The sequence below is a fragment of the Myotis myotis genome, unplaced genomic scaffold (assembly GCF_014108235.1).
Source record: "Myotis myotis isolate mMyoMyo1 unplaced genomic scaffold, mMyoMyo1.p scaffold_m19_p_5, whole genome shotgun sequence".
NCBI lineage: Eukaryota > Metazoa > Chordata > Mammalia > Chiroptera > Vespertilionidae > Myotis > Myotis myotis.
The window spans coordinates 109,512,234-109,528,229 of NW_023416357.1; the positions used below are offsets into that span (position 1 = coordinate 109,512,234).

General features: G+C 36.2%; 1 protein-coding gene across 1 annotated transcript in view; it reads right to left on the reverse strand.

Annotated features, from left to right (window-relative positions):
• The window catches only part of LOC118656596 (ATP-binding cassette sub-family A member 3-like), a 231,346-nt gene that overhangs the window by 14,124 nt on the left and 201,226 nt on the right, over positions 1 to 15,996 (reverse strand). Inside the window, exons 23-24 of the mRNA XM_036310024.1 lie at positions 882 to 1,069; positions 27 to 197 (exon numbers count right to left, since the gene is read on the reverse strand). Of these exons, the coding sequence (XP_036165917.1) occupies positions 27 to 197; positions 882 to 1,069 (359 nt within the window). The remainder of the gene's footprint in view (positions 1 to 26; positions 198 to 881; positions 1,070 to 15,996) is intronic.

Consider the following 15,996-nt stretch of genomic DNA (forward strand, 5'->3'; position numbering starts at 1 on the left):
CTTCCAAGCCTCCCAATGAGTCACACCTGTGGGAGGTTATAATAATGGTTTTTCCACTTTCACGTGCTTGCATCACAGCATCCCAGAGCAGACGTCGGGCTACTGGGTCCATGCCAGTTGATGGCTCGTCCAGCAAAATGATTGTGGGTTTTCCCATCAGGGCAATAGCAGTACTCAGCCTACGTTTGTTTCCTCCACTTCATGGTCATAGGAGGAGAGAGAATGCAGGGAAAGGGAAGGATATATAAATCAGTTGCTTATAGGATAGTAACATTTCAAATGTTGAGAGTCTCAGCAAGCACAAAACATGGATATCCACGGTGCTGGTTAAATGTGACTTCAATGAGATAGCAGGCTCAAGTACAGATATATCTATATCTATATCTATATCTATATCTATATCTATATCTATATCTATATCTATATCTGTATCTATATCTATATCTAATTTTTTTCATTTGAAATGAAAAGGAGTGACTGTTAGGTAACTGATTTTAGCAGTATTATCACTGACATTTATTTACTAGTTCTTAGGATGTTCTGATTTTCCAGGTATATAAATTCCACCATAATTTGTTGAGACACAAAGAACCATGTGGCCACTAGGAAGAATAAGATGCTCACCTTTGAGATTCAGAGGCTATGGTTCAATCATAACTAAGATTTTGAGTTTCATCTCTGTATAGGAAAGACATGGAACCACATTGACCTGTCTTATTACTGCATTTTAACCTAACAACTCATTAGACGGTTTCACAATTAAATAACTGTGTGATAGAGGGAATTAGGTGATGCTGTAAGCATTTATTTCAAACATCAGAAGCACAGGGAAGCATCACAACATTAGCAGCCACAATGAAAAGATCAGTATATTGACTCACCTATAGGTTCTGATAATCTTGTCAGCATGAGACTCCAGTTGCAGTGAAGTCAACCATTTGCTCACATACAGCTGAATCTGGGACTCTGAGACTCCCCATAATCTGGCATACATGATCATTATTTCCCGACCAGTCATATATTCCAGCAAGGCATCAGACTGAGGACAATAGCCAACTCTTGACTTCACCTGATTATAAGAATTGCCTTGATAAGGACCCAAGTCATCAGTCCCACTGAGCATTTTTTAATAAGATAGAAGACCTTCACTTCTCCAGGCTATGCTTCTAAGTGTACTACCAAGAATTTTCTTTTCTAAAGACTACAAATTATGATGAGTGGATCTATTGTCTCAAATTAAAATAACAGATTCCCCAATTCAGTTTTAATAATCTGGAGGATGAAGAAGTTAGAAATAAAATCCTATAGCACCATTGAATTTGGGGCATTAGAATATTAGATTCTCTCCTCATTAATGAAGAATTCCAAGGCACATGGCCACAAAGGATGTTCTTGCCCTGCACAGGTTGCACAGTCATTGTAGACCTCGTTTCATAGGAAGGTTGAACTGGAAGCAGGCCTTTCCCATGCTCATAAGCAGGGTAAATCAATGAGTTGCTTTATCAGTTAACCAAGCCTTTTGTATATTTGTCTTCAGATGTACATAGACTGCATATCCAGAGAAAAGATGAATATTAGTTTATTAAAATTAATTAATTAAACATTTTAAATAAAGTTATTTTAAATAAGTAAAATTCATAGCTTTTCTCTGGGATTTTATTAATTCATTTACAGTGATCCTAGACTCTTGGCAGAAATTAACTAAACTCTTTATTCTAGATATGAAATTATTCTCTCATATAATTTCTCTCATATAATAAATGAGCTACATGCAAAGATAAGTCAACAAACTAGGAAAAAAATAACATGAATGCCAATACCAGAAACATTTGTAATAACTTCAGGTATTGGGATTAGTAGATCTGATGAAAAAAATGATAGTAGTTATTATATTTAAATAAATTTTAAAAGTTTAAAACTATTTGATAAAAGAGGAAAGTATAAAGTCATGTAGACCTTTTAGAAATGAACCATATATCTAAATATCTAAAAATGAAAAAATCATGTTACAATTTCTGTGAATGGGTTGAATTAATTACAATGGAAGAAATTAATCTGCTGAAGATAGGTCATAAGAAAGTTCCTAGAATTCAGCACAAAAATAAAAAGTGGGGAACGAATAAAATAACACTGAGAGATTGGGATGATAAACTAGAAATATCACGTCTGGATCATCAGAATTGCATCTGGACAAAAAGATGGGAACAAGAAAAATATTTGAAAACTAATAAAAATTATACAGAACTAATTTAACATATTAATGAATTCAAGAATGCCAATAACTTTCAAGAGAATACAAATTTAAAGATCCACGTCTAAGTACTTCATATTGAAGCTTGTGTAAAACAAAGAGAAAAATTATAAAGCAGCCCATAGAGGAAAAAAGATTATAATATAAAGTATGTCATACTGACAGCTGATTTCTTAAAAGTAGTGGTGGAAGCTAGGTGATAGTGAAACAACATAATAACTGGCTCATTAAAAATAATTGCAGCACTAGCTGGTTTGGCTCAGTGGATAGAGCATTGGTCTGTGGACTGAAAGATCCAGGGTTCGATTCAGGTCAAGGGCACATGCCCAGGTTTCAGGCTTGATCCCAAGTAGGGGGAATGCAGGAGGCAGCCAATGGATGATTCTCTCTCATCATTGGTGTTTCTATCTATCTCACCACCTCCCTTCCTCTCTGCAAACAATAAAACTATATTTTAAAAATAATAATTGCAAACCTCAAATTCTACACATAGTGAAATTATCTTTTGCCAGTGAGGGTGAATTAATGGCATTTGCAGAAAGAAAGTGAAAACAAATAATAAAAGGTTTTCCCCTGAGATTAAGAGGGAGAAATTGTCTGCAATTGCCATTGCTGTTCAATGCAGAGTAGAGGCTGTAGCCCTTGCTGTAAACAAGGGAAACAAGCATAGGATTGGGAAGGAAAACAAATCTTTGTTATTTGCAGGTGGTCATGATTGTGTAAGTAAAGATTCTAATAAAATTTATAAATAAATATTAGAATTAATAGAATTTAGCAATTTTGTTGAACAAGTTTAGTATTTCAAGTCTATTGTAATTCTATAGACCATCAATAAAGCATAAAAATAAAATCATTTAAGTTAATATTAAAACAAAATATATTGAAATAAATTGTACACAATAAGCTGAATTCTCTTATTAATGTATCATCCATGCACAACTATTAAACTATTATTCTGAGGCACTTACTGAGAAACAAATTTATGGAAATGACATATGTACTATAAATATGTTAATCTTCTGGAATGCCCACTCAAAAATCTCAGTAAGTATATGCAAAGATAGGATATTTCCTCAATATATCTATAATTTTTAAAAGTTCAAGAATAACCAAAGTAACACTGAAGAACACTTTTCACTAGTAAATATTATGACTTGTTATAAGACTACTATAACTAAGAAAGTGTAGTACTGGCTAAAGGCTAAACAAATAAACCTATGAAAAACAACATAGTCCAGAAACTGACTCATATTTAGGTAATACTTGATAGTTGACAAAGTTGACATTGTAGAGGAGTTGGAGCAATGACAATCTCTCACCAAAATGTGCTGGGTCAACTGGCTATATGTTAGGGGGAAAAAATGAATATTTACCCTTATGGACAGTATGCAGATGAATTATAGATTTAAAGGTGAAAGGTAGGCCTTGGCTGTGAACCCACTACTGGGACTCCATCCTCCACAGAGGCAGGTTCTATCTAGTTTTCAGATAGAAATACCAGAGGCAGGGTTAGAAAACGGTGGCCCAAAGTTTTAGCCCTGGGCACTGCAACCAGGCCAGTAGCCACCATCACAACTGCATAAGCAGCCATCATCATGACCGCCAGAGGAGCAGCCGCTGCCCTCAAATGCCTGAGGAGCATCCGCCACACAACTGCAAAAGCAACCACGTGTGCAGCCACCGCTGCAAATGCCTGAGGAGCAGCCACCTGAGCAGGCATCACTGCGACTACTCAAGCCAAGCCATCAGTTTCAACCCTGGGTCTAGTGATTGCACAAAGAACCACCAAGCCCAATGCATTGACCCCAGGAGCCGTGACGGTGTGATCTGCTGCCAAGCCCAAAAAATTGACCTAGGAGCCATGAACATGCAATCTAATACCTAGATCCTTTGGTGAGAGAAAAATGGGGATGCAAAAAATAACCACCAAAAAAAGAAAAGGAGGAATCCAGAAAATGAACTAAATGAAACGGAGGCATGCAATATGTCAGAAAAAGAATTCAGAATCAGGGTCATATAGCTCATAAACCAGATGGATGAGAAAATCAACAACTTATGTAAGAATCAAGCGGAAATTAAAAAAACACTATGGAAGATTTTAACACTAGATTAGAAGAAGCAGAGAACCGAATTAGTGAATTAAAAGAAAGGGCAGCAAACCCCACCCAATATGAACTGCAATTGGAGACAAAAATTAAAAGAAGGAGGAGAGCCTAAGGGAGCTTTGGGACAACATGAAACAAAGCAACATACGTATAGCAAGGGTGCCAGAACAACAAGAGGAGTAAGAGTTAGAAAACCTATTTGAAGAAATAATGTCAGAAAACTTCCCTGAATTGGGGAAGAAAAAAATCACACAAGCAGAGTCCCAAGTAAGATGAACCCAAAAAGACCCAGACCAAGACACACCATAATTGCAATGGCAAACATTAATGAAAAAGAGAGAATCTTAAAGGCTGCAAGAGATACAGAATGTTACCCACAAGGGACCTCTCATTAGATTATCAAATAATTTCTCAACAGAAACACATCAGGCAAGAAAGGAATGGAAGGAAGTATACAAAGTGATGCAAAGCAAAGGACTGAATACAAGACTACACTATTCAGCAAGGCTATCATTCAAAATTGAAGGGAAAATCAGGAGCTTCATAGTCAAAAAAAGGCTAAGGGAGTTTATCACTACCAAGCCACCAATGCAAGAAATATAAAGGGATTGTTTTAAAAAGAAGAAATAAAAAGGGAAGAAGTAACACAGGCACTAAAATAAAAATGGCTACAAACAAGTACCTATCAATAATAACTTTAAACGTAAATGCACTATATGCTCCAATCAAAAGACATTGAGTGGCTGAATAGATAAGAAAACATGACCCATATATATACTGCCTACAAGAGACCCACCTCAGAACAAGAGACTCACACAGACAGAAAGTGAAGGGATAGAAAAATATCATTCAGGCAAATGAAAATGAAAAAAAAAAAAAAGCTGGGTTAGCAATACTTATATCTGACAAAATAGACCTCTAAGTGAAGACCATAACAAAAGATAAGGAAGGCCACTGCATAATACTAAGGAGATCAATACAACAAGAGGATATAACTCTGGTAAACATATATGCACCCAATGCAGGAGCACCCAAATACATAAAAAAATCTCCTGGAAGATATCAAGGAGAGATTGACAGCAATGCAATCATAGTAGGGGACTTTAATACCCCATTAATATCACTGGATAAATCCTCTAGACAAAAAAATCAGCAAAGAAACATCAATCCTAAATGACTCACAAGATCAGATGGACTTAATTGACATCTTCGAACATCTTCAGAACAGCTTCACCCAAAGCTCCGGAATATATATTCTTCTCAAGTGCAAATGGAACATTTTCAAATATAGAACACCTATTGGGTCACAGGCAAAGTCTCTCCAAATACAAGAAGACTGAAATCATATCAAGCATCTTCGCAGACCACAATGGCACAAGATTAGAAAAAAGCTACCAGAAAAACAAGAAAATAAATCCAAACACTTGGATGCTGAGTAGTATGTTATTAAACAGTGATTGTGTTACCAAAGAGATCAAAGAAGAAATTTAAAACATCCTGGAAATGAATGACAATGAAAATACAACAATCTAAAATCTATGGGACACAATGAAAGCAGTCCTGAGAGGGAAATTCATAGCATTATAGGCCTATCTCAAAAAACAAACAAAAAAACACCTGGTAATAAATGACCTAACTCTACAACTCAAAGAATTAGAATGAGAGCAACAAGAAAAGCCCAGCGTGAGCAGAAAGGAGATAATAAAGATTAAAGCAGAAATAAATGACATAGGGTCCAAAAAACAATACAAAAGATCAATGAAACCAAGAGCTTGTTCTTTGAAAGTATAAACAAGATTGATGAACCTCTAGCCAGACTCATCACCAAGAAGCAAAGAGACAGGACCCAAATAAATAAAATCAGAAAAAAAATTAAAAAATCTCAATAGGAAGATAACTAAGGAGGAAATTGAAGCAACAATCAAAAAGCTTCCAGCAAACAAAAGCCCAGGACCAGACAGCTTCACAGGGGAGTTTGACCAAACATTCAAAGGAGAACTAAAACTTATCCTCCTCCTTGCTGAAACTGGTTTGGCTCAGTGGATAGAGTGTCAGCCTGCAGACTGAAGAGTCCCAGGTTCAATTCCGGTCAAGGGCATGTACCTTGGTTGCGGGTATATCCCCAGTAGGAGATGTACAGGAGGCAGCTGATCGATGTTTCTCTCTCATCGATGTTTCTAACTCTCTATCTCTCTCCCTTCCTCTCTGTAAAAAATCAATAAAATATATTTTTTTAAAAAAACGTATCCTCCTCAGATGATTCCAAAAAATTCAAGAGGAAGGAACAATTCCAAGCTCTTTCTATGAAGCAGCATTGCCTTAATCCCAAAACAAGATAGAGACAATATAAAGAAAGAGAATTATAGGCCCATATCCCTCATGAATATAGATGCTGAAGTCCTCAACAAAATTCTAGCAAGTCAGATCCAGCATTACATTAGAAAGATCATACAGCATGACCAAGTGGGATTTATTCCCAGAATGTAAAGATGGTACAATATCCTCAAATCAATAAACGTGATACATCACATAAACAAATTGAAAGACTAAAATCACATAATCATATTAATTGATGCAGAAAAAGCATTTGACAAAATCTAACACTCTTTCTTGATAAAACGCAACGTGGGAATAGAGGGATCATACCTCAACATAATAAAAGCCATATCTGACAAACCTACAGCCAACATCATACTCAATGGGCAAAAACTAAAACCATTTCACCTAAGATCAGGAACAAGACAGGAATGCTAACTCTCACCACTCCTATTCGACATAGTACTGGAAGAGCTAGCCATAGCAATCAGACAAGAAGAAGAAATAAAAGGCATCCAATTTGGAAAAGAAGAAGTAAAACTATCATGATTCACAGGTGATTGACATTATACTGAACATAAAAAACCCTAAAGACTGAAAAATAAATTATTAGATGTAATAAATGAATTCAGCAATGTAGCAGGATACAAAATTAATAGCAGGAAATCTATGGCATTTTTATACACCAATAGTGAACTTACAGAAAGAGAAATTTTTAAAAACCCCATTTACCATTGCAACAAAAAAATTAAGATAGCTAGGAATAAACTTAACTAAGGAGGTAAAAGATCTCTACTTGGAAAACTACAAGACATTGAAAAAAGAGATAGAGGAAGACACAAACAAATGGAAGAATATACTGTATTCATGGATTGGTAGAATGAACATCATTAAAATGTCCATACTGCCCAGAGCAATCTATAAATTCAATGCAATCCCCATTAAGATACCAAAGCATATTTCACAGACCTACAGCAAACACTCCAAAATTTCTTATGGAACAAAAAAAGACCCCAAATAGCTGCAGCAATTCTGAGAAAGAAGTCAAAGTTGGAGGGATCTTAATACCAGATATCAAGCTATATTACAAAGCCATTGACCGCAAAATTGTCTCACACTGGCACAAGAACAGACATATTGACCAATGGAACAGAACAGAGAACCCAGAAATCGACCCAAGCCTTATGCTCAATTAATATTTGACAAAGGAGGCAAGAACATACAATGAAGTCAAGACAGTCTATTCAATAAATGGTGTTGGGAAAACTGGACAAATACATGCAAAAAAAAAAATGAAACTAGATCACCAACTTACACCACACACAAAAATGGATAAAGGACTTAAAAGTAAGATGGGAAATCATAAAAATGTCAGAGAAATTCATAGCCAGCAAAATGTCAGACATATGTCATAGCAATATCTTTATAGACACAGCTCCTAAGGCAATGGAAACTAATGAGAAAACAAACAAATGGGACTACATCAAAATAAAAATTTTCTGCACAGCAAAAGAAACAGACTGTCAAACTTCAGAGGGAATGCATGAAAGGGTGGGGGAAGGGGTTCGAGATCAACGAAAGGGCTTGTATGCATGCATATAAGTATAACCAATGGACATGGACACAGACAATTGTGTGTGAGGGGTGAGGGCATATGCAGAGGGGGCAGTGTGTGTGGGGGAGGAGACATATGTAATACCTTAATCAATAAAGAATTTTTTAAAATATTGAAAGTGAATGATAATGCAATGCAATGAAATTAAGCATGAGAACAAAGGATGTTTAATATTTAATTTAAATATTGGACTGGTGAGGAATTCTTAAACAGAACTCATAAAACAATGAGCAAAGGGAAAAAAGAGACTGCATTGAAATTTTTTTTAAAAAAACTTTCCATCGAAAGAAAAATATACAAAGCATTTCTTCAAATAATTATTGGAGGACAGGTGATTCAATAGAAAAATGGGTCAATGATTTAAATATCTAAGTTTTCAATAAATATTTGATGATCTATTCAACTTCATACATTATCAAAGAAAAAATGGAAAGTACAAAATCTCAACATAATGTTCAAAATTAAAAGTCTAAAAGACTGTCAACACCAAATATTGGCAAGGATGTAGAATGATGGAAAGTATTGGAAGTATTGACTAAAGTTGAATATTTATATACTTTAAGATCCAGTAATTATGTATTAAAGTATATATCTAGCATAAATGTGTACATACTTGTACCAAAAGACATCATGGCAAATTAATAATAACTAAAGTTCAGAAACAATATAAATGTTCCTCAAACTTACAGTAAACAAATATATTGTTTTAGATTCATACAACTAAATATTATACAACAATGTAAATAAACAAACTACCATTATAAGTGACAATGTGGATGAAGCTTACAAACATAATATTGGAATAAAGAAGCCAGGAAGAAGTATACAGTACAATTATATTCATAAATAAGTGAGACTAATGTGTAATTAAAAAGTCAGCATGGTAGTTTACATTGGAATTGATTGATTAAAAATGAATATTTACATTAACAAGAGATAGTAATTAATTAAAAGAGAAAACTATATAATATTTTCATATGATACCAAAAATGCATACAATAAAAACCAACAGTAAAATGCTAAAAACTTGTAGTAAACTAGGCATAGAAATGAATTTTCTTAAACTGATGAAGGGTAGCTACCAAATATAATATACAGTAGAAGAAATTTAAAGGTATTCCATTCAAAAGCAAAAAAAAAAATAAGAAAAAAGATATCTATTATTGCCATCAGTATTCAGTATTGTACCAGTGGTCCCACTTTATGCAATAGCACAAGAAATGGGGTTTGATAATTTAAAAGAAAGAAAAAGTGTCATTATTTCTAGATTAAAAGTCTATCTAGGAAAGCCAAGATAATCGTATAAAAACTGTAAAAACTAATTAGAAAATTAATTGATCTAGGTTTCTGGTAATAAGATCAGCATGTAAAATTCAATAACATTTCTAAATACTAGCAATTTATAATATGATAAAAAAAAAAGACAGCCTTAAGAGCATAAATAAAATCAGTAAGGTATGTAAGATACAAGGAAATAAATCTGCTAAATTGTAAAAGACTTCAGGGGTAGAATTACAAAACAACACATATTACAGAGTGACACTAGTGAAACAGAAGACAAGGAAGCTACAAGTCCTTTTTCCTGGGAAAACTCTAAAACAACCAGAAAGTGACTGAACTAACTTTACAGGAACCCTAGAACACAGCTCAAGTTTACAGCAACCAAGTGGATATCCAGAAAAATCAAGAAAAAGCTATTTCCAAAATGTTAGGAAACGCTGCGGCACCCTTGCCACAACACTGTTTCAGAGCAGCGTTGGTCTGGAGGAGGCAGCAGCCCATTTTCCTATTGCCTCTTTCAAATCAGAAGAAAAGCCAACCTTATTTTCAGTGGCCTAACCTGTTTGGGGAGTTGATTGAAGGACTGGTGTTCCTTTTAACTCGGCCCCAAACCAGAGGGTACTTCTTATGGAAGCTGCAGGGGGATTACAGACCTGCAGACTCCTGGGCCAAGAGATTACAGGTGAAGACAGAACATCTAAGTTCTCGAAGACAAGCAGGAGTGACACTCTTTAATAAATTAAGACTTTTTTAAAAAGCCACGTATATAGAAGAATATAAAAACCCACACAAACAGGCACAGGCAAGCTGCATGCACAGAAAAGACATGAGAATAACATACATTTTTACCTAGAGCTGATCCCTAGGTTTAAAACATGTTTAGCTAAATAGTGATGGCGAACCTATGACACGTGTGTCAGAGGTGACATGCGAACTCATTTTTTTGGTTGATTTTTCTTTGTTAAATGGCATTTAAATATATAAAATAAATATCAAAAATATAAGTCTTTGTTTTACTATGGTTGCAAATATCAAAAAATTTCTATATGTGGCACGGCACCAGAGTTAAGTTAGGGTTTTTCAAAATGCTGACATGCTGAGCTCAAAAGGTTTGCCATCACTGGTTTAGAATATACTTAGCTAAATAGTGAAAAAGTGCCTTGGCACAGAGCCAGTCTGAAAAGATGGGAGAGGTGACTTGTTTTCAAAAGCCAATTAAAAAATTGTATTGAATTTATTGGGGTGACAATTAATACAATTATATAGGTTTCAAGTGCACAGTTGTATAATATATCATCTGTATGTTGTACTGTGTGTTTACCACCCAACATCAAATCCCCTTCCATTACCATTTACCCCTCCACCCCATTTAACCTCTTCTACCTGCCCCACCCCCCTTTCCCAGTAATCACCATACTGGGATTTTCTTAATTCCTTTGTCTTTTTCACGTAAGCCCCCCACTCCATTTCCCTCTGACAGCTGTCAGTCTGTTTTCTATATCAATGAATCCATTTATATTTTGCTCGTTTGTTTGTTTGGTTCATTAGATTCCACAGATAAATGAAATCATATGGTACTTGTTCTTCTCTGACTGGATTATACCCTCTAGGTCCATCATTTTGTAGCAAAAGATAAGATTTCCTTCTTTTTTATGGCTAAGTAATATTCCATTGTATAAATGTACCACAGCTTTTTTAATCTACTCAGCTACTTATGAGCACTTCCAAAGCGTGGCTATCTATAATAATAAAAGCGTAATATGCTAATTAGACCAGATGTCCTTCTGGACGACCTTCTGGATGAAGCCAGGGCTGAGAAGGAAGCCCAAGTCCCAGATGCTAGAGGAAAGCCAGTGCCCGCAGCTGGGGGAAGGAAGGCGAACTCTTGCATGAATTTCGTGCATCAGGCCTCTAGTTGTAAATAATGCCTCAATGAACATAGGGATACATATATTTTTTAGGATTAGTATTTCACTATTCTTTGGATATATTCCCAGAAGTGGAATCACTGAGTCAAAGGCAGTTACATTTTTAATTTTCAAAAAAGCCAATTTTCAAGACATATAAGTAAACATGAAAATAAGCTCAAACAATTGAAGGAAAATAAATTGGCATCAGACTTACTAGATAAAGATTTTAAAATAACTCTTAAATATGCTCAAAGAACTAAGGAAAACCACAAAGTACTAAAGAAAATATGGAAAATTATACATAAACAAATGGAAAAATCACCAAATAAACATTATAAAATGAAAACAAAGAGAAAATTGGGACCTGAAAAATATAATAAGTGAATTTAAAATTCACTAGAGGGGTTCAACAGCACATGTGAGCAGTTATAATAAAGAATCAGTGAACGTGATGAGTATAGAAAATTTGAAATTATTCAGTATGACTTGTAAGAAGAAAAAAGAATGAAGAAAAGTAAAGAGAGCCTAAAGGACTTATGGCACACCATCAATGAAAGCAATATATATATTTTGGTGTCTCAGAAGAAGATGAGAGAAAGAAAGAGGAGGAAAGGTTATTGAAAGAGACTTCTCAAATGTAATGAAATACATAAATTTACAAATTCAAGAAACTTATGAATTCTAAGAAAAGTGCTTGAGATCTACAATGAGACAGATAATAATGATCTCACTGTAGAAAACTAAATAAAAGAGAGGACCCTGAAAACAGCAAGGGAAAGCAGTCACAAAAGAAGGGATCCTTAATATGATCATCTGCTGAAATTTTGGAGGCTGTAGAGTAGTGAAGTGATACAAAGTGCTGTAAGAAAACACACACACACCTGTCAACCAATAACTCTATGCCAACAAAACTGTCCTTCAAAAATAGAAGAAACAACAAAGTATTCCCTGATAAAAGCTGAGGAAATGCATTACTACTAGATCTACCCTACAATAAATGCTAAAAAGAGTCTTTTAAATTGAAATTAAAGGACACTAGACAGTAAATCAAAGGTATATGCAGAGATAAAGCTCTCTGGGAAAGCTAAGTGCATTGGCAGATATAAAAACCAATACTATTGCAATTTTTACTTATACTCAACTGTATTTTATACAGGATTTAAAAAAAAATGAATAAAGATAATTATAATTTGTAGTGGGTACACAATGTATAAAGTTGTAATTTGTGACAACAATGACAAAGTGTGGAGGCAGAAACAAAGCTATATAGGAGCAGAGTTTCATATGTGATTGAAATTTAGTTGGTATCAATTCAAAGTAGATTGTGATAACATTGGAATGTTATATGAAATCCCCATGGTAATCACAAAGAAATATCTTTGAATACACATGAAAGGAAACAAGAAAAGTATCAAAACATTTAAATACAAAAAATACTCTATACAGAAGGAGAAACCAAGATGGTGGCATAGGTAATAACCTATACTTGCTGCCTCTCACAACCACATCAAAATTACAACTAAATGGCAGAACAACTACCACCCAGAACCGCAGGAAAGCTGGCTGAGTGGTAATTCCACAACTATAGAGGTGAAGGAAGCTCATTGAGACTGGCAAGAAGTGCGGAGGCACAGAAAGTGTTGGCACCTGGGTGTGCTGTTCTTTAAACCAGGAGGGAGATACAAACTGAACTCCCGTTCTGGGCAAGACTCTGGGGACCCAGACACATATGGGGAGAAACTGGACTGTCTGGCATTGGGACAGGAGTGTGAGGGCGGCTTACTCTTAGAGGGGCTCGCAGTGACCATTGTTCCTGCACAGGTGCGCGAGACGCAGAGAACAAGGGACTTCTCCGGTTCAGGGCTGAATGGCAGCCACTGCTGTTTACTCTGCCCTGGTGATTCCCAGAGACCTCGCCCCACCCAATTTACAACCCACCCAAGCTGTGCCCATTGGCTTTTGCATATGAATGGCCTGTCCTTTCGCCTAAAACAAACTGCAGCTGGGTCAGAGAGCCTGAGAGATTCCAAAAGAAGGCCCACTTCCTGGCAGCAGCAGTGGCCTTTCTTCACAGCTGGGACTCGTCTGTGCACTTCCAAACCCCACACAAAGAGGAGGAATCTGCAGATGTCTCTGTAGTTCCTGCTGGGTGGACCTAGACAGGGGCTGACCTTGCACCTCCTTGGAGATCCAAGAGCCAGTGTACCCAGTAGTCAGAGTGAGACCATAATGGATTACAACTCTTCGCATCCATAAGAGATACACTCAAGGGGCAGACTCAGGGAGCACCAAAGCCCTACTGAAGCAAGTCCTGCCCCATAAGGGTGTCTCATGTGTAACGGATCTTCCAGTGTAGATATAGCTGGTCCTCACAGCGAATTGGCCTGGAAGTCAATTCCCCCCAATGATACCAACAGCAATCAAGGCTTAGCTACAACAAGACTGTGAAAACAGCCCACAAAGGGGTTCAAGAAGAGCGTCCACCTCAGATGACTGGGGAGGCTGAGCCACTGGGCCCTATAGGACACCCACCAAACAAGGCCACTCTATCAACTCAAGGAGACTTAGCAGCAACCCAGAACATAGAAACAAACACAGGGAAGCAGCCAAAATGTGAAGACAAAGAAACAAGTAACAAATGAAAAAAATTGTGGTTCAAAACCACAATTATAAGGTTACTCAAGAATCTTCTAGAAACCTCCAAGAAATTTAGTGAGACCCTCAAGGTTGTAAAAAAAGGACCAATTAGAAATTAAGTATGCAATGACTGAAATAAAGAATAATATACAGAGATCCAACAGCAGATGAGAGGATCCCAAGAATCAAGTCAAAGATTTGAAATACGAAGAAGGAAAAAACACCCAACCGGAAAGGCAAAAAGGAAACCAAATCCAAAAATACGAAGATAGTGTAAGGAGCCTCTGGGACAGCTTCAAGCATACCAACATCCAAATTATGGGGGTGCCAGAAGAAGACAGAGAGCAAGATATTGAAAACCTATTTGAAGAAATAATGGCAGAAAACTTCCCCTACCTGGTGAAAGAAATAGACTTACAAGTCCAGGAAGCATAGAGAACCCCAAACGAAAGGAATCCAAAGAGGACCACACCAAGACACATCATAATTAAAATGCCAAGAGCAAAAGACAAAGAGGGAATCTTAAAAGCAACAAGAGAAAAGCAGTTAGTTACCTACAAGGGAGTACCCATATGACTGTCAACTGATTTCTAAACAGAAACTATGCAGACCAGAAGGGAGTGGCAATAAATATTCAAAGTGATGAATAGCAAGAACCTACAACCAAGATTACTCTATCTAGCAAAACTATCATTCAGAATTGAAGGTCAGATAAAGAGCTTCATGGACAGGAAAAAGCTAAAGGAGTTCATCACCACCAAACCAGCATTACATGAAATGCTGAAAGGTATTCTTTAAGAAGAGGAAGAAAAAGGTAAAGATAAAAATTATGAACAACAAAGTGACAACAAATACATATCTATCAACAAGTGAATGTAAAAATCAAGTGAATAAAAAATCTGAAGAACAGAATAAACTGGTGAATAAAATAGAACCAGGGGCATAGAAAGGGAGTGGGCTGACAATTCTTGGGGGTAAGGGAAAGTGGGGGTGGGGGTTGCAGGAAGAGATTGGACAAAAATCTTACACCTATGGATGAGGTCAATGGGTGGGGTGGGAACCGGGTGGAGGGAAGCTATGGGGGGGAGGGGGAAAGGAATAACTGTAATAATCTGAACAATAAAGATTTATTTAAAAAGTACTTTATACCAGTGGTTCTCAACCTTCCTAATGCCATGACCCTTTAATACAGTTCCTCATGTTGTGGTGACCCCCAATTTCATTGTTACAAATTGAACATAATTAAAGCATAGTGATTAATCACAAAAACAATATGTAATTATATATGTGTTTTCCGATGGTCTTAGGCAACCCCTGTGAAAGGGTCATTCGACCCCCAAAGGGGTTACGACCCACAGGTTGAGAACCGTTGCTCTATACAATAGAAAAAAGTAATGGAGGAAACAAGACATACATAAAACAACAAAATGGCAAAAATAAGTCTCTCCCTATTAGTATTCACTTTAATATGTTTTTTAAATTGATTTCAGAGAGAGGAAGGGAGAAGAAGAGAGAAATAGAAACATCATGTTGAGAGAGAATCATTGATCAAGTGCTCCCTGCATGCCCTCTACTGGAGATCAACACCAGAACTGCAATCACCTGGCCCATGGTTGATGCCCAACCACTGAGCCATACTGGCAAGGCAATATTCATTTTGAATGCAAATGAATTTAATACCTCATTCAACAAGCACATATTGGCAAAATGAATGTAAAAAGACAACAACAAAATGATCCAACTATATGATATCCAGTGAGATTCACTGAGATTTAAGGACATAAAGAAGTTGAAAGTAAAAGGAGAAAAAATAAATTTATGCAAATAGTGCCCAAAAGATCTGGATGGCTATACTATTATTAGACAAAATAGAATTTAAGT